Genomic DNA, 21,800 nt, shown 5'->3' with positions numbered 1-21,800 from the left:
ATAATATCATTTTTTTTTTTTTAAATGACGAAGGTATACAAGGAAAACCTAGTGAAATAGCAAAGCAGCGAAAGAAAAACGTGACAAAATTGAAAGTGGATAAGTGAAAACATATTTTTCCCAATATCTTTGTAGTTGTACCTTTAATCTTGTTAAAAGAAACAGTGGTGCAGATGATAATTTTTCGTAAATCTATTCTGCTATATGGTTTCCTTCTGTTTTGGACAGGAGTGCAAAGAACAACGATTGATCTGGTCCCAATGTAAATTAGCAATGACAAGAGGCCTAAAAAGCAAACAAATAATTAGAAACTGCAGACGAAACGATAACCCCCTTTCATACGAAAGCTTCCCCAGTTGTCACTCTTCTGGTTTGGTATTGCTGTGCTTTGAAAAAAAGCTGCTATGAGAATAAGCGGCTGTGCTGTGAGAATAAGCGGCTGTGAAATAAATTAGCAGAGTGTTTGGTAAACTTTTTTGTAAAAGTGCTTTTGGAAAAAAAAGCAGTCTGATAGTGGGTCTTTTCATTAAAGGAGCACTGTAATTATGTGTGCTTTGAAAAAAAGCCAGTTTTCCAAAGCTACAAATTGCAGCTTCAGCTTTTTCCTTTGATTTCAGCTTATTCTCACAGCAGCTTCCAAAATAAGCCATTTTTTTTAAGTTTACCAAACACCAAAAACACTCCCAGCTTTTTTTCATAGGAGCTTTTTTTAAAATCACCTCAACCCCAAACTGGGGCTTATTATACTTGTAGCGGGAATTGGAAAACCTCACCAACCCACCGGACGCCGCTGCTCAGCAACACCAACTACCAACTACCAACTACCAAGGTCTCTCTCTCTCTCTCTGTGTTCAAGCATGTCAGCCCTCAAATTTTGTTTAATTTATTTTTAATAAAATGTCGTAATCTCTCAGACATGCATATTTGAGTGCGAGAGGAGCAATCAAAGCAGCAATGATACTCTGTTTATCCAGTCTTTCAGCTCCAACCCCTCACCTTTTATTGAATGAATTTTCTCACTCTTTTAAGAGTCCCCAGCTTCCTCCTCTGGTACGTAATTATTGTGTTCTTTGCTATATTTTTTTTATGTAATTTGATGTAATTTCCTGTGTGTTTATTTTCTCTTGCAAGTTGTAATGTATTCATATATTCGGTTGCGCTATGATATGTGATTTGTTCAGCAGAAAAGACAGCCCGATGGGTCTCCAAGAGCTTCTAGAGTTGTTGCTTACTACGGATTGAAGAAACCTCCGTATAAACTTGTAAGTCAACTACTTTCTCATCTTGCTAAACCAATTTTCGGGACGCGAAATGGGGTTGGCGAAGTCAGCTTCTAGTCTCACATTAGGTGCATGAAGAATAGAAGTTTTTCGGGTTCCTATTTGCCCTTCTTTGTCAATGTCTTGTAACCTGATTCGATTTGGAAGATACTTTAGTATGTCATTGTTTGGTTTCTCAAGTCCGTGTGGTGTAGCATTTGATTCTATGAAAGCCCTCACTTGTGGCAGTTATCCATCTCGCGGTGTCAATCTTTTTGGGTACAGATTAGTATTCGGTGTCGAGTTGCTTATTCTTGTCACATGATGATACACATTCATGTAATTATATTATACGTACGATTGGCGTATGATCTTCCTTGACTGAACTGTAATGTTTCTATTTTCAGGATGCTTTGGAGCCGTATATGAGTCAGAGAACATTGGACGTTCATTGGGGAGGCCATCATCAAAACTATGTGGAAGGTCTGAACAAACAGCTAGAGAAGAGTGACATACTATATGGCTGCACTTTCGATGAACTTGTCAAAGCAACATATAATAATGGGAATCCTTTACCTGAATTTAAGAACGCTGCTCAGGTATCTACAAAATCGTTAGCTAATTTGTATACTTTTCTTGACTGGATCATTTTTAAATGCTATCAACGAGCTTGCATAGGGGTCACTGATCAAAGATATGAAACGTTTGGCCACAGGTTTTTACATGCTTGACTATCTTAGGTTCAAATGTATTACCACCGGACAGTATATGATATGATCCTGTAGCCTGAAGCAGAACTGTGGCTTAAGCTTGTTCAAATTTTTAGTTTTCCTGATTGGTTATTCCTAAAGGTTTAGTGCAGTGTCATACTGGTTTAAGACTGGGAATCACAAACTTGAAGTCCGGTTTTGGACTTAACATGAAATAATGTTTCAAACAGGAGACATGTTGCGTAAAGGGATATGCAACAAGGAGACTTTGTTCCATGTCTAATTTGGGGATTATGAGACGAGATCCTTTGACTTTATTGTTGTAGGTCTGGAATCATGACTTCTTTTGGGAGTCCATGCAACCGGGAGGAGGAGACATGCCCCAACTGGGTGTCCTTCAGCAGATAGAAAAGGATTTTGGTTCGTTTACTAATTTCAGAGAGAAGTTTACAGAAGCAGCACTTACACTATTTGGGTCTGGCTGGGTTTGGCTTGTTTGTAAGTCCTTCCTCATGTTAATTTCTGAACCTGTGTGAGTTAATGTGTTTGGGATTTTGAATAATGAATTTTTCTCATATTCATTGATTGGGTAATCTCAAACTTACTGTTACATTAATTTTTTTGGAGTTCACCAGCACTAAGTTTCTGTACTAATTGTGACCTTGTTTTGCTAATTAACTCCTCTGGTTACCGATAATTTTTATTGTTTCATTTTCTCAGTAAAGAGAGAAGAGAGACGACTTCAGATAATTAAAACTTCAAATGCCATTTGCCCAATTGTTTGGGGTGACGTAGTAAGTAAAATCAATTTTCCCAATTTTGTTGTGACATCTATTTCAGCAGTTTCATTAATCATCTCTTATTCTGCAGCCTATAATCAGTTTGGATCTGTGGGAGGTGCGTAAATGATCTCTCGCGCTACTCTTTTTCCTACCCTCCCTAACTCTCTCTTGTGGGAACATGCTAATATTTCTTCTTTTTGCTTTCTTTCTTGCAGCATGCTTATTATCTGGATTACAAGGTATGCACTGGTTTCAAACTTCATTTAGTTTCCTCTGGCTGGCCCTAATTTTTAATGTCTTTGGGTAACTTGTTAACAGAATGACAGAGGAAAGTACGTGGATGCGTTTATGAACCATCTTGTGTCTTGGAATGCGGCAATGGCACGCATGGCTCGAGCTGAGGCCTTTGTGAATTTAAACGAACCTAACATCCCTGTGGCTTAGAAGGCTTGTAACACCGGCAAGATACTGAGACTAACTATTATGAAGAGGCTTCCTAATGAGTTTATTGGGAGTCCAGCGGGGGTTGAGCTGCATTAGGATCATATCTTCCATAAAAAGGTGTAATGCCGGTTTTTTCCCATTGGTGTCACATCTACAACGATTTTGGTACGAGATATGCAACCACCTTAGAGAGTAACAGTAGATTAGATAAAGCGTATGAACACGCTTATGTTGCGTTCTGTAATAGAACATAACAAGTGTTTCTGTTTTGATTAACGTAGATTTCCTCTCTATTAGCTCTCTTATTACGTTATGTAACGCATGGTTTTTACTTTTTATTCTCTATATACTCATCAGTTTAAGCAGCCAGAAGAAATGACCTGACTGATGGTTCATGAGGCGATGATAAACCAATGTTAGGGACACGAGATGATGAGGTTCGCTGGCTTAAGTCGTTTTATTGTATCACATTAGTTACATGAAGGTGAAGCACGTCAAAAATCAATCGTCCGTCATATGGACTCTGAAAATACAGAAGCGATGTTCATGTCGTTATCTTGTGTCTCCACATTCGTCATGATATGCGAAGAATTTTTATGGTTAGTGTCGAGAATGATAGTGTTGTTACAAATATGTAAAAGTTAAGGAGATAACTTTTACTAATGATAGGAGCGATGCAGGTGTAAAATATCATATTGAAACTATAGCACAAGAGGATGACAAATAAAAGAGGGAGGAATAGATACTGAAGTTATAAATCTTTCCTCCCTTCTCAATATTTCTCACTGTCCTTTAACAGCAGTCAGAGCGCTCTATTTATAGAGCAACTCCGTATTATTACAGTTTGAAATTTACAATACATCTTTTGAAAAACGATCTCCGTTATTTCCAAAGTCCACATCTCAACACAGCCAATGTTTTCATTAATCTGCTAATGTTGAAAATCCAATCTGTGTGGGTATTAAAAGATCTACCAAGGTTTTCAATATCACTGTGGGCATTCACTAACCCACCAACATTTTCAACAAGTGTGGACTTGAAACTAAGCAGTTATATATATATATATATATATATATATATATATATATATATATATATATGTTTCTCTTGTTGACTTGTTACTTAGGCTGAGTAGAGGTTGGCAGACAATAAATTATGAACAAATTCGGAATTAGGTAGCGTCAATGAAATTGGAGTTAGGTTGCCGGCAACGGGAACTAAATGATGAGAGCAATTAGCGCCATTGTCTACGTAGATGGACCGGTAATAGCAGACTAGAAGCAGGGTTAGGCAGTTATACATCATCCTTTCATGTCGTCCTGAATGCAACTTTGGACAACCATCAGTGCTACAAATTTGATAAAAAAGCATTAGGCTTTGACTTTGCGGAAAAAATTAGGCAAACCTTTTTACCTGTGCAAAATGTTTGACCTGAAAGCAACTAACATAGATCGACACGTTACATAGAGATAAACTCGTTTCATGTAACTTATTTTTAGCATTATGATGCAAAAACATGGTCTAACCATCTTCTCCATTTTGACGTTCTGAAAGAAAATGATGAGAATAAGGCTGCAGTATTCCTTGATTTACGTCGGCTCAATGAAATGAAAGGTCAAAAAAGAAACACAGTGCCCATTTGAATAAATAAACTTTAACGAAAAATTCCCTGTACTATTTATTTTAACGAAAAATCATATTTTTACACTAAAAAGTCAATTCTTATACTATTTACTTTATCTTTTATTTTACCTTTATGGTTAAAACTCAAAGTTTTTAAACTTTTTTCATTAGTTTTTCTTTTAAATAATTAAGCTGGGTTTGGACTAAAATTGAATTTAATTATTACTTTTCATTTATTAAATTTTCTGATATTATAACTACCGCTTTCCGATGTCAGGTAAAAAACATGGCATAACAAAAACAGAAAAATGGAATTAGGAGGGAGTCTCTCTGCCAGTTGTAACGGAAATTGGGTTAAAACCAAAACAAAATTCCCATTTACAAATTTAGGAGACAAATTAAGAAGTATAAATAACATCCAAAATATCTATACTATTATTAAGAGAACCCTCCTTGTCAACTTTTTACCACTTTTTTTCTATTTTGCCCTCACTTTTGCTACATAATACTTACATTAAGGAGGGTAAAATAGTAATTTTGTATCTTTTTCCCCTTTTTGCTTCCTATTTTGCCCTCATTTTGATACACAAACACAATACATACATAAGGAGGGCAAAATAGTAATCTTGTATCTTTTGATAAAATGATAATCATATCCCTATTTTTCCTATTTTACCCTCACTTTTGATATTATAATGATTATCTAATATTAAGATAAAATATGCACTTATTAAGAGAAATTGTCCCACCATCGTTTTTATACTCTTTTTAAAATGGATAGTATTATTGACACTCCAAAAATTTCATTCTATACTCCTCACAAGTATATTTTTCTTTTCTAAAATATAAAATTTAAAGTATAGACTGAAATTCTTGGAGTACTAATTACATTTCCTTTTAAAAATTTAAATTATTAATGAAAAAATAATAATTATAGCCTGGTTGTGGGGTGACGTCATCCTGAATCCCTGATCCTTAATCTTTAAATTTTTGAGAGAGAGAGAGAGAGAGAGAGAGAGAGAGAGAAAGCGGAGGGAGGGAGAGAGAAGGTAAAAACGGAAAGAAGAAAAGAGGGACTCAAAATTTCAGAGAAGAAGGGAGGAGGAGGAGGAGGGGGCAGAAAAACGTTTCATATCATCATATACATTCGAGATTCAATTTCTGTAACCAACGAGGCATTGAAGAAATCGCACGCTGCGTTTGGAAGACACATTCGAATTCATCAGGTTGATTCGATTGGTGTTGAATCAATCAAATTCCAATCAATTACATCTCTCGTCAGCGTTGGGGTTCCGGTTATCTTCGCGAATCGAACGATGTCGATCGCTCTCAGATTCGTACATGTAATTGGAATGGAGAGGGATGAGATATGATCTGGAGGGAATCGGATTGTGAAAGTGAAAGTGAAAGTGAATGGGGGAAGAAGGTATGCTGATGGAAAGCGAGTTTTGTTCTAGTTATGCGGATCAGGTGATTTCGTCCTCTTTGCATAACCGATCCAATAACTCCAACAGCAATCCAATGTCGGCTTCTTCTTCTTCTTCGTCTTCCCCTTTTCTCCCTGTTTCGTCGCCGCCGCGGTCTACCTCTCCCGCTTTGGTAGGTGGCGGAGGCGGTGGAGCAGGGTATCTAGAACACGTCGTTTCCAAATTCGACACGCTTGCTGGCGTCGCCATCAAATACGGCGTTGAGGTACCACCATTTCCATTTCCTCATCTTCGCTTTTGATTTTTCGCATTTCTCCAAAATACATGTTACTTTTGGACTTCGTCTGCTTCAATTACTGTTTTGAATTTCTTGTTTTTTCTGTGTCACTTTTTGTTGGTTAATCAAATATTTGCTGGATTCTGAGAAACGTTTGAGGCTCATAGCTGACGTAGTCAATGGAAAATTGGTAATGCGAATAATTGTTTGAGTTTTAATGTTCATTTTGCTTCCAAAAGGGCATTGTGTTTTCAGATATATTGGAAATGTGTGTGTTTGTTTCCCAGCCTAATATCAGGCTGATTTTTGTTCGTTGGCTTGTTCGATTATGGAGCTTTTTGTCGAAAATAATCAGTGTTTTGGTGATATTGTAGGTGGCCGACATCAAAAAGATGAACGGCCTCGTTACAGATCGCCAAATGTTTGGCCTCCGGTTTCTTCAGATTCCACTACCGGGGAGGCATCCTCCATCCCCATGTTTATCAGATGGTTCCAAGACTCCAGGGTAATTATACGTCCCTACTCTTAATTTGTTTGGTTATGGGACTTTTGTTCCGCAAACTTGTTTACGGTAGCTGCAGATATCATTATGTCAAAGTTGTATCCCTAAACATAATACACCTCTAGTGCTTCCCAGGAAAGGAAGTGAAGCATAAGGTCGGTTCAGGGAGCAGTGTGATCTGCCCCTGTTGTTAGGAAATGCGCTTCTGAATCAGATTCTCGTATTAATCTGCACCTATTGTGTCACATTCCAGATGTTGCTTTTTTCTTGAATGGGGGCAGCCTCGATCGCAAAGTTTTATCATTTTTGGGAATGTATTTTTAGGTGATTGTGGTCTAAATGCAATGTTCTTTGTAGATAACATGTCAAGAAGATGTATATATATACGAGTCAACTTTATCTTGGTGAAATTGAACAACTAAAGTTTGTAGGTTCTCTTTAGTCTTTAAATATTGCTTAAGATTCGAGTCATTGAATGATTCGTACCGTGTTTTGCTTGTGGTTCATTTGTGGCTTACCATGTTAACACTTGCTTATGCAGCCAGACCAGTTCTGACCAGAACCCAACTCGCAGCATACAGTATGATCTGGTTGACTCATTCTGGTCCCTTAGAGTTACTCCTCCGAAGAAACCCTCCCCGGCTATGAACTCATTACAAAGTTATTACGGGCTGAAACCAAGAAATCAGAACTCTATAACTGAAGGTTTTGAAATGGCAGTCTACAAAAATGGAGGTGCCCATTATTTAGAAGAGGGACGATTCCTTGGAGCCTCACCAGCTTCTGACCAACCATTGAGACAATATCGAAAGTCAAGGAGCCTAGTTAAGTTGGATGAGAATGGTGAACTTTGTGATTCCATGTCTGCAGAAGGTGACTCTGAACCATTGGGGGATAAATGGATTAGAAGGCGTCAGAAATCTGAAGCAGACTTCTCTCGCACCCCTGAGAAGCTTTTGGGAGGTAACAGCGGCAGTGCCAGCAGTGCCGGGTTTTCAGCAATTTCAGGGCAGCGCTTAGCCCTTAGACCCACAGCAGCTAATAGAACTGCCTTAGGAAATGATGTTGAAGCTGGTGGCTTGAATCCTATACCAGTAGGTATGGGTGATTCTCTTATAGCAGATGGGTTATTTGGAGTGAGGAAGTCATCAAGCACGTCAAATTTGCAGGATCACGAGAGTAGCGGTTCTGCATCCATCTGGTCAACATCTAAGTGGAGTTTGAAGCCAGACTTGCAAGCCTTTTCAACCGCAGGAATTGCGAAACCAATATACGATGGTTTGCCTAAACCGATAACAGGTCGAAGAAAAACTGCACTTGACTAATTCACTTGATTATACTATCATTGCCAATTTGATCCATATTTTTCGCATCATCCGTCATTCATTATCAGCAAGCATTCAACTGGTAAGTACAAAGAAACAAGAAATCGGGACAAGAGTTGAATAACACTCAAAATCCTTAATCATTGAGGTACCAGGATACCGGCCCAAGCCGGCGGATGAACGATTGAGCGAAGCAACCGATTTTATATGCAGATTGAAGAATACAAAACTAGATAATTTGTTAGACAAACTTAAGAGGATGTAGATTTCTAGTCATTCCTTAGGTTTCTGGAACAATTTGTTTATACATTGATTATACTTTCTAATTCTTTTGCTTCTTTATTTAATTATCTCCATTTTGTTTTTGCTTTTGTTTTCTGATGGGTTACGATTACGATGATGTCTAATCTCGTGTCAGCAGTTATTTAATCTAACACCATCCTTCATATCAAATACGTTTTCAAGATAATTTTAAATTAATCAATTGTCATCATATAAAGTGAACACGTTTGAAGTGAATATCATCAGTCTTCATTTTTCGAAACGTTCAAATTGGTAAGCGACCTCGTGTCATGTTCGCACAACAAAGACAAGGGTCATATTCACTGTATATATAGAAAGATGATATAAAAATAGTCCAGCGGGCCAGTTCTAGGATGATCTGGAAAAAAATATCATCATACATCATCATGTACAATGCAAGGAATGAACACAGTCGTCAGCCTCGGCAGTGTTCCCAAAACAAACACCACAATCATCGGCCTCGACACCGAGTGTTCCCAACACTCCTGTTAAAACCACCCTTCTTTGCTCCGTCTTAACAATTGGTGGCAAAGTTTAGTTTAGTCAGGGTTACTTGAAGCTGAGCCTTCTGCAAAGAGAATGCTCGACCATTTGCAGTTTATTTAAACTATCTATTCGTTTTGGACAAGAGTATACGAACAAGGAAAACCATCGACAACAGAAAAATAAAACTTAATGAAATACGAGTTAAGCATACGAACGAGCTCGAAACACATGGACAACAACCCTTCCAAAAGACAGTTGCAATGTTTGGGAGTGACAGAGAACACTAATTTGCTTGCACCTAAAGACTTACAAGACTGATTTAACATATCTAGCTTAAAACATGACCTCAAGTCCAATGAAGAGTCGGCTCCAACTGCCAGTGGAAATAAAGATTTTAAACAATAAAAGTTGGCGACAAACAACTGAAAAAACAGATTGCTGCAATTTTTTTTTTTTTTTTTTTTTGTGGGGGGTGGTTTTCAGCCAATCTCGGGCGAATGATCAAATAACAAACAAAAAAACATTCAAACCAAATCCAAAATAAATCAAAAGTGCACCACAAAATGACGAGAAAAAGACTTGAGCAATAATAAAGAACAATGGACTAGTCAGAGAACCGCTTTTCATTTTGTGATGCTCAGTGTAAACGGTACAGCAACAACAGAACATAATCAAACTCAAAACTATGCACAAAAAAACAAAAAAAAACAAAAAAATAAAAACCTAGGATCTTTACAGATTGAAAGAACTATCAGTGGGTACAAAGCAATGTATAAAAACTGAGGAATAAAACTTTTTAACAGTTGTGAGGCATCTGTACGAACTACCTTTCTTTACATTGCAACATATACTGTTGCATCAAAACTGTACTCAACTAACAAATAATTATGATGAGCCTTTTCTTGGTCCAAAATCCATGTATTTACCTGAATGTTTTACAGCAGTGCACATGCTACGAAGTCAGATTCCTTTTCCTCTGCGAGTGACCAGATAGAAACCACCCCAAAAACGTGGTTGCTACTGTTTTAATCTTCGCCGAAACCTGTGACAGAATGCATAGTTATGATGTCATTCCAAACTAAATCCCCATCAGAAACAAATTTCAAAGGGAAAAGTAAAAGCTCCACAAGACAGTCAGTCTCACATAAAAAAGATCTTGCAACACTCAACCAGAGTGAAATGATTGGAAAGGCTAGAGTTAACAGGTTCTTAGAACTAAACATTCCAAAATAAATACAAACATGCATGGCCCTCACATAGCTCTCACTTTTATTGAGACAAAAAAAAAAAAAAAAAAAAACATAAAGGAGCTAGGAAATCGAAACAAAGGAGAATTCTTCATGTGCAAATATCTAGGAAAACATTCTAAACACTACCATAGCAGCTGATTTGGCACAAGATGTGTTAACAAGCAACTCCGACACTGTACTGAATGCACAAAGTGAGCCACACATATAATACCACTCATTACCCAATTAACTTTTTGTTTTGATAAGTGGCAGGTTATCGACATGTAGCAACAGCAATTGTAAAATAAATATGCAAAACATGTATCAGACAGCACACGCTAAAATAAACAATGATATCTCTTGCCATTTGAATGAACCAGAAGATGTAGAGTGAAAGATGAAACTGAGATGTGCCTCTACCACAATGAGTCAGATAAAACTTATAGGGTCCCTAAGCTGATCTTTCACTTTCAACAGAAGAATTCACAAAAATATCCATATATGTATATATATAACTCAAATTCTGGTAAGTTCAGCTTTACAGTCAAGGTTGCAGAGATGATACTTGGTTCTACACGCTGAAGCTCGCAATAACATATAATAGTGAAAAGTATAGTCCCACATTCAATATGTGACAGATGATAATGGCTGGTTGATTGTAATACTGGACTCTCCAATCGTCTAGCAACACTCCTTTAACAGTAGAAATTGTAATTTTCATCAAAGTTTCACAGGCTAATTCAACCTAAAATGTTTCACTTATCACAAAAGGGCTATCATTTACAATTGACAAAAAACATGTGACTTATGATTCAAAAAGAAGAATGCACAACCCAAATATACATTCTTAGAGGGATTCCAAGTGCACTGTCGGGATCGTGAAAGACGTTGGTAATATCTTAGGAACAAACCAGATAATAACCATGCATGCTCTTTGCATGTCACCCAAAAGAGTGCTTTAAAGTCTTTCAAAATATACCAATAAATTGGTCACCTCTCACCTTGACCAAAACTTAAAATAATAGAGAGAACGTGTAAACCGAAAAGGCAACAGATTAAAGTGATTCTATCGAGAAAAAGGAAAATTTCTCTATGATGCATGAACTCGACAACAATAAGTTTCTCTTGGGTATTGAATGACATCCCAAAATGTGATTACTGCAATTCCAACAAAAAACTAAGCTTTTAAGAGAGCACTTAACCCTCAGCATATGCCAAAACGTAGCAACATACAAAATTAAGGCAAACCACACTCAATCTCACCTAACTTGGAGATACCAGGACGCACCCAAGAGGGGGAGGACAAATATCTTTGACTGTTTAATAGATGCAAGCACAATCAAGGACATGTTCATCCGAGTGGAGCAAGGAACACAAATTGAACCGACTGGGAGGACAATGCGTTTTACGATGCAACCAAGATAATAACAAAATAAATTCATCAAAGATTAAAAGTCGGTGCATTGAATTGATTTCTATCTATTCTGATATCGGGTATAATTACATCATTTAAAAACTTAAGAAACAAGTGTACTAACCAAGAAAGAAACATGGGCATAAACTTGGAAGCAAATGTTCTCGGGATATATTTGTCAGGAAAAATTACAATATACAGAGTCCTGCCAAGAGCCTCCACATGTCCTCAACACTGACTTCAAGTGGTACTTGGGTTTCTTAAACAAGATGAATCCAACTTTGAAGGACACCATAATGTGATGTAACTAATTGATATGCCGCCGTCAATTCTGAAACAAATTGCAGAAAATAAACGGATTTATCACCCAGTGAGAGAGAGAGAGAATTATCAATCTAAGCCATCATGGAAACAGTTTGAATAATGCTTAAATGGTAGTTCAAAATGCAGCACACAAATTTGCAGAAATAGAGTCGAGGATGAAGAATCTCATGAAATCTTTGAGATGATTCTGATTACAGGATCGTGGACTCAATTCTCAAAAAATAAATAGCACAAGAGGTCTCCGTCGATTTAAATTAACAGAGGTTTCAATGAGGAATGAATCGACTAAAGTGTTGTAGGATTAAGCAATTCAGAGAAGTGCATGAGCTACAAAAAACTTAAATACTGAACAACAAAGAAAAATAACTTACAAGAATAGTTATGTAGGGCTAAGGTTCACTACTAAGCTGGTCTCCAACAATTAACAGCAGGTATGTCTGGTCTACATGGCAAGATCTGGGAAGCACCATGACCTGGAAAAGTGCAGACAGAAAATCATTTTATCACTGCAACAATGACCCAGTGTTTTCAACATGCAAGCACACTTCAAAACAAGTTTACGTAAGATCACCTGATATTGGAGCTCCAGTTGGAACATTATTGGGGGCAGAACGCTGAAAAGCCATATTATTAGGTTGCGGCCTATCAGGTGGTGGCCGAAAATAACCTATCATAGCAGAACCAAACATAAGTAGAGATGCCTAGGGTAGTGCAAATTAGGCATAGGACACATTGGCCATCGCAACTAAAACATTAGATAAAAACACTAATAAACTATTAGTACAACTGAGCGTCCATGATATGATTTTCTAGCCTCAAAGAGAAAATGAGTTTAAATAATAATACGGGCAGAAATTCCAGTTCCTTGAGTGCTACTATATTCCCATTATATGGTAGGTGCGAAAATGGGATGGGTGCATTGAAATAACAACATTATACACTATTGCAGGCAACTGCTTAATGGATAGCTTGGCCACCAGGACCAGAACCCTATACCTTCATGGCCAAATGGTGGTCCCGGATGTGGGGGTCTTCCTCCATTAATCCAAACGCCTCGTTGTTCATCAGCAACGAATCGTCTTTGACTATCAGGTGGGGGAGGCAAAGAGTATGGACCGTGGTATGGTTGTTGAGGATGTTGATGAGGATGTTGCTTAGTATAGGAGAAATGACTTGAGGGATTTTGTGGTGGAGCAGGAGGTAAAGGCCTTTGAGGAAAAGGTGTAATAACTTGTTGAAATTGTTGGCTTGCTTGAGAGACTTGTGCACTTAGAAACATGTCATTATGCCCATGTTCTAGCGGCCTTGTCGAATTAAATCCAGAAGGTTCTCGAGGACCACATACTCCTGCAGGAACAAAGCAAGCTTGCTGCTGCGGAAACATCTCGCTCTTGGCAGTCGCATCAATAGGGCCAACATGAGAAGCATTTCCAGCAATTTGGACATGCTGGTTACCCTGTATGGAGAAATAATGTCATGATATATACAACAATAACAATGTAGCACTGATAAAGGTGGGGAAAGCAAGAATTCTTACACTCGTGCTGCAGTATTCATGAGGCGTAGGAGGTTGATATGCCACCTGCGGTGAAGGATGCATTGATGATTGCAGAGGCAGCATCTGTTGGGATAACAAAGAAGCCTGAGTTGGTATAGATGACTGAGGAATCAATAATGGTTGATGACCAGAAGATGGTAGGGGAGGAGGTGGCTGTGATGGTAGAGGCGGGGGTGGTGGTGGTGGTGGTGAAGGAGATAACGGAAGTGGAGGTGGTGGTGGTGGGGGTGAGGGAGGCAAAGGTGGGGTTGCAGGAGGAGAATCAAGAGGCAATGGTGGAGAACCGTCTGGAACAGGGGGCAAATCAGTGCAAGCAATTGAAGCTGGTTCCATGACCCTATCTGATCCCTGCTGTTGTGGATCCAATTCAAAAGAACCATTACCAAACAAGGGTCTTTCATCCTTTGGGTGTCCAGACACATCCTCCATTTCAAGTTCACCATCTACATCCTCCAAGATACAGTGTCGCCTATCATTAGGTGTCACCGCACATGTTTCTGGCCTATCGTTAGGCGTCACCGCACATGTTTCTGACTCCCCAGAAGCATGAGTAGTTTCCATTGGTGAGGAATGGCTAGTCTCCTTATATGAACAGCTAGGAAGTTCTTCTTCTTCTTCATCATCTTCAAATGCATGAGAGGACAAAAATCCAGGCAGCTGAAATGTAGCATTACTGACAAAGAGGCAAAAAACAACTACACAAATTAGATTCCAGTAAGTGCATGCAACAACACAGACGTAAAAATAATAGAAGCATTTTCATAACAACAGATCTTTAAGTACAATTTCACATAACTTGACCCAGTAATCAAACAAGATCATTGCAAGTTGCAACAAGTGTTCCACTAAAACAAACACTTGTTCATCGAGCAAACCAGATACTCCTTATTTATTTTCTCCTCTGGACAGTACTATCATGCAATTTTCATTTGGGGAATACTTCATGGAAAAACAATAAATGTAATTTCAAAACACGACCAAACAAGAATTATAATAATATATTTTACGAAGAAAAGAAATCATTGATTTTCCATGCAGTAACATTTGAATTCCTTCAACTGCATCTAATAAATAAATAATTAAACAAAAATTCCTTGAATTGCATGTGCATAAAATATGGGAAAGATACATTCATCACATCCCTTGCATGGTCATGTCTAAGTATAATGGTTTTCCAAATTAAACATGACATTGAGATTGGATTTGAGTTCCATAACCACATGTAAGTTACTTCAAGCAACAATAACAAACAGAATCTTATAGTCATGTCTGGACCAAAAAAATCAGCTTAATAGAACAAAAGAAGAATAAGGTACAACTATAACAATTCAAGTAAAATGTTAATATCAAATACCTGCCATACTCATCCACAAACATTCCTTCCATTTCTCTGATTGGGTCATCTATAGCACGCTCAGCTCGAGATGGACGTCTAAAGGAGAAACCAGCAATTGTATCATCGTTTGAAACTCCAATGTCATCCATGTAACGACGAAGAACAGACTCAGGAAAGATTTTTCTCTCAATCCACAGCCGTAAAACCTGGAAGAGAAGTATGTTCCGCTTTATCTCGTATACAAGAAAAACTCATCAAATTATATAGCAATGCACTAACCTTAAGACATTGACGACGATTATCACGAGCACCAGAACCAGGTGGAGCAGCAGCACCTAGAAGACGTGGCAATGCTGCTTGAACCGTTGGAACATATGAAGCTCCCGCAATGCCTGAATATCAATAAATAAATAGCTACCTTTAATATTTTCACAATGAACTACCATATCAGGCATGCACACAAGTCACAATCCAGCAATCGAGAGAGAGAGAGAGAGAGAGAGAGAGAGAGAGAGAGAGAGAGAGAGAGAGATTATTACATTTTCTTTCAAGTGCATGTACCTTTTTGATTATGCGAGATTTGTGTGATGGAATCCACAAGAAAGAAAAGATCGACCTTTCGATGGAAACTAGGCTCACTCTCCAACTTCCGGATTAGTAGTTCCACAACCTGCATCAACATTTTAAATTGTAACTAAAATAGTCTACAAATCCACATCATGGTTATACGCTATAATAATCTTCGATTTTGTGTGATATAAAGCAAAACTCCAAAAACATTTATTTATTGGTCGGCATGAGCAATTTTAAATAATCACCCAACTTCATTTGCAAACTTCACACACATTACAAAATCTAGATTCGCAACCCAAAGGAAGCTGCTATTTGAAGCTTTCTTTTTCTCAAACGTAAGATATAATTGTAGAACAGGAAGGACAACTGTTAATTGGTTATGGTAGGTGTGGACAAGGGATTTAAAACTCAAACGCACCTGAGTAATGGCTCTGGGTGAAATGAAAACTTACAAAGTTTACAAGATTTAAAACCCAAACTAGAAAGATTTTTTCACTCGGCCTAACTCTCACCCATCTGATCTTTCAACTTTTATGGTCTTAAAACATTTGCAGACTCAAGATGAATGGTTGTTAGTATAGAAAATCAACATTTTCACCACAGGACTATTTTTTAGCTTATTTTTTTGAATGGTTGTTAGTATAGAAAATCAACATTTTCACTACAGGACTATTTTTTAGCTTATTTTTTTAGGGATGTGATATCCTCACACCCCTTTTTACTTCTCCCACACCTTTTTGGTTTTCGGCCGTCGGATTGGATGAATTGAAGAAGATCAACGAACAGAAATTAAAAAGGGGTGTGTGAGAAGTAAAAAAGGGTGTGTGGATAGCACACCCCTTTTATTAACATATAAATGTACACTAACAGTCTGACACATGTAATGAACATATATTACAAATTATAAACATGACATCCACCAAACATAAGGAAATGCTTTCAAATTAATATAAGGTATTGAAAAACTCATAAAGTGATGAATGAAATATAAAGGAAAATATTGTATCAATGAAATTGTAACCATCTTTGAAAAGAATAAAACGAATAAAAGCTAAAAGAAACGAGAACGAGCAAAGAGCCTACCTCATTGGCAATACCATACTTGGCACAATCAATGGCAAGACGAGTTGCACGACTAATACTTTCTTTAGTCCTAGACAAAGTCTCTATCATTCCCTCAAAAGCATCACGAGCAACAGCTGCCTCGGTACCACCACTAAGTGATCCTCCAGCAGTTCGATGCCCAGAACTAACTCTTCTTTCCGAGATTTCCTCCAAATCAAGTTGAATTTGTGATACACAATGTCGACCATGAGTAACCGGGGAAGCTACATTTGTGAGTTGGTTGGACCCCGGGATATCTGCCTGCAATGCAGTGCTAGAAATGGACAAAAAACCCTGAACTGCAGAAGGGCTGGGGCTCCTCCCTTGCATATCTGAGTTAGACACAAGAGTAGAACTGGAAAATCCAAGGAAAAAATTTTGCGACTGAGCTTGTTTCCTTTTTGCTTGTGCAACTGCAATAAGATGCCTCATAGACTGAGATGATTCCGGAGTTCTAGAACCCATGGATATGCCTATTTTTTCTTCTCTGCCAACTTCCATTCTGTTATTAGGAAAACAGAAACAAATCATCAAACATTAGAAAACGCAAATAGCAACTATGCAAACAATTAAGAAGGAAGAGCATGGATACCTTTCACCAGATAATGAAATGTACTCGGTTTCATTTTCTGTTAAAATAGCGGAGTCAATGATCTGAGGGAATGATTGTGTAGTAGGTTTAGACTTTTCTCCAGAAGGTGCAGACTTGTTTCTTGCCTGATTATGAGAAGAAACCGAACTGTTAGACAATAAACCTGAACCCTTGCTAGAAACAGCCTGAGCCTTCTTTTGAGTACCAGTACTAGAGACTTTAACCAGAGATTTTGTGGGTTTCTGCTGTTCCACAACTGGTTTAGTGGTTGAAACCAAATGGGGAGACTTCTTAGGAGAAATCAAGGTTGGTTTTTCCTCCTTGGACAGCAAATGCCCAGGTTCTGATTTTTTTGGACTGTGATACACATGCACCACCTTTTCAAGACTCTTTTTCTCAATTTGAGGTTTCTTTTCCAGCTTCTCCTCATCCGCTTGAGGTTTTCTAGGTGATGGAAAACCATCATATAACTGGGAAGATGATTCCTTTGTGAAGCTCATCGGAAATTCAGTAGGACATTGGGTACTCTGTTGAGCAGTATCTGACCTCTCATGATTTTCATTATTGCTCTTTACAGCGTCTGAAGAGTGTGAAGACGCCTTAATATTTCGGGAAGATCCTCCATGAACTGGTGTTTTGGGTTTTTCCTCCTCCTCCTCCTCATCATAGAGGCACACAGCTCTCCGCTTCCTCTGTGTAGGAACTCTGACGTCAGTAGAGCATGACATATCATTCTTCAGAGTGGGATCCTCTTCCTTCTTATCGTCACTAACCAAAGTATCAGAATCAGGCATAGCCTCCAATGCTCGACGGTGCCTCTTTGTTAGGGGTAGCACAGCTTCATCACCAGGACCGTTGGGTCCACCAACAACATTTTTGGACATGGAAACTAGATGGTTCTCTCTTTTCACACGAGAAGTTGACAAATTTGAATCCATTATTTTTAATGTCTTGTCATCAACATCAGAACTAGGAGACAGGCTCTTCGTAGTTTTAGAGACCGAACCCCTTGAAGCACTATCCCCAGCATCTACATGTTTTGACTTTTTGGAACAATGTGAAGGATCATTTGTTCCCAAGTTAGGCTTTCCAAGCCCTGGTTGAACCCCCTTTGTCCTTCCTGAATGTTTGTCTTTGGCATGCTCCTCATAATCATCTATCACATTATTTGGCAACTTGACTTGCTTGTTGGCTTTAAAAAGATCTTTTGTCTTTTTCCCAACCTTACCACCAGTATCTGATTTTAGAGCATCTGGGGAGAACTCCCTCTTCCTGCCACCAGAGCCAAGTGCGCCCTTTGTTCCATCTTTTAATCGATCACCAGATTGTGGGTGATCAACACGACCAATTGAGTTATCATCCTTCGACGATGTAACAGCAGAATGATTTTTTTGTTCCTCAACCGTGCCACCATGCTTCCTCTTTGATCCAGTAACCATCTTCGTCATCTTGTGGCCATTTGCTACAGACCTCTGTCCATCACTGCGTTTCTTTGTGCGATCATCTTGTTCACGCTTACTACCAGAAACTTCTTCCTTGGGATGAGAAGAATTCTCTGGCTTAGATTTCTTTAATGCCTCTTTTTTAGGCGGTGGAACTGCAGCCGTTTTATTTTTTCTCTCAGGAGAAAATACTGGAGAACTCTCCTTTGCTCCACATGAGGTAGATGGGTTTCCATCGTCATTGTCATTTTCACCTCGTGCCTGTGAACAGCGTTCCAGCTTAGGGCCAATATCACCTATGCCTTCTTCCTTGTCTGTTTGTCCATTGGAATCCTGTAGACCCTCCCCATCCTTTAAGTCAACATCAATCCCATTATCTTCTATGCCATCACCAGATGGAGCCTCACATCCGGTGTCTGATCTATCAGTATCATCCCTCAAATCATTTGACCTCTTTTTGTGTAACTCGTCAAATGCCTGACATATGTCCTTCACAGCTTGGGAAAAATACTTTGTTTTAGCATGACAACGACCTAATAATTTGCTTTTTGCCTCACTAGTGAATGCCTGAATATCTGCAGGGGCAACAAAAGCTCTGTGGAGTGGGGAAAACAACAAGAATAACATATCAGTAGCAGTCAGTTTAACCAGCAGAGCAAAAAACAAACAAACAGATGAAGTAGAAACTGAGCAGATCAAAAAACCACTAAAGGAAGAATTGTGGACTCTAGATTTGGTCTAAACGGTTCCACTGGTTCTTTTTTGTTTCTATACGCAATTCAATGTAGTTTTAGATTAAGAATCAAGTTCTATACTTACCAGATTTGTGAGCCAATTAATATTTACTTTCAATTCAATGAGAACAAGGGTATAAGATTATAAAGGAGACCACATGTGACACTTGCCATAACATTTTATTGATAGAAAGAAAAAAGGGAAAAAAACTGACTAATTCTTTTTACTTGTGCAAAATGTAGATTTCACTAGTGAAAATGTTATCAAGTAGGAAATAATTTCCCTCAGATGTCATCCTGAAATTTTCATTAGGTAATGCATCAGTAGATTTTACTAGCCCTTTTTCTGCCCCAGTAGAAACTATTAATTCAAAATCCAACATTACAACTTTTGAAATCCTAACCAATTAAATTTTCCTCTACCAAAACAAACTGAAATGCAGGCAGAAATTTCAATCTTGTTCTTGTAAGCTTCTAGGAATAACATCAAAACCACAAGTACCACCAAATGTAGAACAAGAATTCACAAGAAGTCACAAGACAGTCCTAAGCAATAATAGATTTAACAATCAATAACTGAACTTTTCAGTGTGTTCTAGTTTTCCTTTGAAACACAAAAAGAGGAGAGGAAATATAACAAACTGCACATGCCAAGGTCAATACATTTAATGTTTCCATATGGCATCTTGAAGTACATTTTGCCTTAGATAGGGATGAATCAGCAAATGCAATTGGTAGACTAAGTTGTCCTTTTCACCTTGCGGTATGTACACTGTAGGCTGTTTATATATTAGTGTTTTTTTAAATCATAAAAGCCCGGGTAATAACAGGTGGTTAAACGTACATGTGACAGCAGACTGTATTCACTTGCATAAACTAATACAAAACTAACAAATGAGATATACTTACATCTCTTCCGTTCCAAAAAAAATTGTCAATTTCACCTTTCTGTGATCTACACCCTAGGTTGTCAATATATTAGTGTCTTATTTCTTGTTATGAAAACTCCATGCACAAGAGGTATTTCAATGTAAAAGTAACACATTTCACAAACAAACTTTATCCAATATACATGAACAAATCTGAAATTATCAAATGGTACAAACTTACATCTCTTCCGTTCCAAAAAATTGGACAAAATATTTCTTTGGATCAGGGACCTTCTTCCAATCTTCAGGCCTGCTAATCTGAAAATTCAAACCCACAAGAGTTACCTCAAATACCAACCGATTGTCGCATAGACTAAAATCTGACTGAGTTACTCTTATCAACATTAAACATAGTCCATCAATTTCGTGCTCATACTTATACTGCAAAAAGCATGATACTGTATTTTAAAAACCAACACATTCATCATATGAATATAACATTTTATTCGCCAAGAAAAAAAAAAGCAAAAACAATATACGTTCAATCCAATTCCTTTTAATATTGCAAAGTTAAAGGCAAGATATACATGATTTCTGAGAAGCCTCACAATGTTCAGTCCCATTCAGTAACTACACGAGTCCGAAAGCTTAGGAAAATTTGTTAATAATTACATACTACGAGAAGTCAAATCCAAGTAGAGCACACTAATCAACAAGCAAATCAAAAGCATATATATATAAACCCTAAAGCCCAAAACACAACCACAAACATAAACAGAAATGAAAAACCGAACAAATGCACAGCCGAAGACGAAGAAGCAGAATCCGTAAACGAAACAAAGGGAAGGGAATGAAAAAGCAGACCTTGGCGGGCCAATAGGGGAAGCCCTTGACCTTAGCAAGGACAAGATCGCCGAGACTCAACTTGTTCTTATCCTTGGCCTTGCTCGCTCCGCGTCTACGCCCCGGAGCCATGGCGTGGACGCCGCAATCTTAGAAAGCAAAAGGAAAAACCCTAATTGAATCGTCGCAATCGAATCGCACAAGCAGCTATGAAAACCCTATAAAAGTCCCAGAGCTCGGAATTGGATTGGTCGCCAGTTGTTGACGGCCAGCGGATGCTCCGACGCCGGAGGAACTAGGTCATCGGACGGCTGGGCTCTGCATTCACAATTCCAGCGAGCCAAGGAGTGAAGGAGAGAGAGTGTTGGTGTGTGAGAGACACAGAGATTGTAGAGAGAAATTGAGGCGGTCGAAGGGTGAGAGATTGTAAATTTTGCGAGAGGGAGGAGGGCTTGGGCTTTCAGCTTTTTTGCGGGGTTGAGCGCACCAATGGGAATTTTGCCGAATCGGAACGGGACGTATCGGTATTTTTCCGATTTTTCTTTTATTCTTGGGTTCACTTTCTTTTACATATTAGTATTCGGGACAAAAACACACCAAACCTTTTTTATTCCTTAAAAATTTTAAATTTAGGAAGATGAGAT

At 38.2% G+C, this 21,800-nt stretch overlaps 3 protein-coding genes across 4 annotated transcripts; 2 read left to right on the top strand and 1 right to left on the bottom strand.

Moving 5' to 3' along the window:
• The first annotated feature begins 753 nt into the window (after positions 1 to 753).
• On the top strand, positions 754 to 3,500 carry LOC103451457 (superoxide dismutase [Fe] 3, chloroplastic). Its single transcript, XM_008390856.3, has 9 exons — positions 754 to 829; positions 915 to 1,050; positions 1,182 to 1,262; positions 1,667 to 1,858; positions 2,296 to 2,467; positions 2,690 to 2,763; positions 2,840 to 2,866; positions 2,967 to 2,990; positions 3,070 to 3,500. Exons 2-9 carry the CDS (start codon positions 955 to 957, stop codon positions 3,193 to 3,195), a joined length of 792 nt encoding a protein of 263 aa, XP_008389078.3. The 5' UTR covers positions 754 to 829; positions 915 to 954; the 3' UTR covers positions 3,196 to 3,500.
• Positions 3,501 to 5,772: 2,272 nt separating this feature from the next.
• LOC103451458 (uncharacterized) lies at positions 5,773 to 8,696 on the top strand. The gene is made up of 3 exons (XM_008390857.3): positions 5,773 to 6,510; positions 6,897 to 7,027; positions 7,566 to 8,696. Exons 1-3 carry the CDS (start codon positions 6,232 to 6,234, stop codon positions 8,347 to 8,349), a joined length of 1,194 nt encoding a protein of 397 aa, XP_008389079.2. The 5' UTR covers positions 5,773 to 6,231; the 3' UTR covers positions 8,350 to 8,696.
• Positions 8,697 to 9,743: 1,047 nt separating this feature from the next.
• Positions 9,744 to 21,696, bottom strand: LOC103451459 (ENHANCER OF AG-4 protein 2). Of its 2 annotated transcripts, XR_011574656.1 has the most exons (13): positions 21,178 to 21,696; positions 20,555 to 20,631; positions 17,269 to 19,305; positions 16,656 to 17,178; positions 15,561 to 15,669; positions 15,279 to 15,391; positions 15,018 to 15,205; positions 13,643 to 14,336; positions 13,102 to 13,561; positions 12,677 to 12,772; positions 12,477 to 12,578; positions 11,906 to 12,112; positions 9,744 to 10,180 (listed from the first exon to the last, which is right to left on the bottom strand). XR_011574656.1 is itself a non-coding variant. In XM_070810671.1 (12 exons), the coding sequence occupies exons 1-11, from the start codon at positions 21,286 to 21,288 to the stop codon at positions 12,508 to 12,510; spliced, it is 4,479 nt and encodes a 1,492-aa protein (XP_070666772.1). In that variant the 5' UTR covers positions 21,289 to 21,696; the 3' UTR covers positions 11,805 to 12,112; positions 12,477 to 12,507. The 2 variants fall into 2 exon arrangements, 1 of the variants encoding a protein (XP_070666772.1); XM_070810671.1 differs by lacking the exon at positions 9,744 to 10,180 and having other exon boundaries at positions 11,805 to 12,112.
• Between the last annotated feature and the right edge of the window lie 104 nt (positions 21,697 to 21,800).

The sequence above is a fragment of the Malus domestica genome, chromosome 13, assembly GCF_042453785.1.
Source record: "Malus domestica chromosome 13, GDT2T_hap1".
Lineage (NCBI taxonomy): Eukaryota > Viridiplantae > Streptophyta > Magnoliopsida > Rosales > Rosaceae > Malus > Malus domestica.
This window is presented reverse-complemented; position numbering and strand designations above follow the sequence as displayed.

What these genes read in the sequence shown, in the direction of transcription:
- LOC103451457 (XM_008390856.3), top strand. Translation starts at nt 955, where the DNA reads ATGATACTCTGTTTATCCAGTCTTTCAGCTCCAACCCCTCACCTTTTA. An exon ending in GTCCCCAGCTTCCTCCTCTG is followed by an intron (nt 1,051 to 1,181) that starts GTACGTAATTAT and finishes TGATTTGTTCAG; the next exon opens with CAGAAAAGACAGCCCGATGG. An exon ending in AATTTAAGAACGCTGCTCAG is followed by an intron (nt 1,859 to 2,295) that starts GTATCTACAAAA and finishes TTATTGTTGTAG; the next exon opens with GTCTGGAATCATGACTTCTT.
- LOC103451458 (XM_008390857.3), top strand. Translation starts at nt 6,232, where the DNA reads ATGGGGGAAGAAGGTATGCTGATGGAAAGCGAGTTTTGTTCTAGTTAT. An exon ending in CCATCAAATACGGCGTTGAG is followed by an intron (nt 6,511 to 6,896) that starts GTACCACCATTT and finishes GTGATATTGTAG; the next exon opens with GTGGCCGACATCAAAAAGAT. An exon ending in GATGGTTCCAAGACTCCAGG is followed by an intron (nt 7,028 to 7,565) that starts GTAATTATACGT and finishes TTGCTTATGCAG; the next exon opens with CCAGACCAGTTCTGACCAGA.
- LOC103451459 (XM_070810671.1), bottom strand. Translation starts at nt 21,288, where the DNA reads ATGGCTCCGGGGCGTAGACGCGGAGCGAGCAAGGCCAAGGATAAGAAC. An exon ending in ACCACCATTTGGCCATGAAG is followed by an intron (nt 12,773 to 13,101) that starts GTATAGGGTTCT and finishes CTGCTATGATAG; the next exon opens with GTTATTTTCGGCCACCACCT. An exon ending in AACTGGAGCTCCAATATCAG is followed by an intron (nt 12,579 to 12,676) that starts GTGATCTTACGT and finishes GCACTTTTCCAG; the next exon opens with GTCATGGTGCTTCCCAGATC.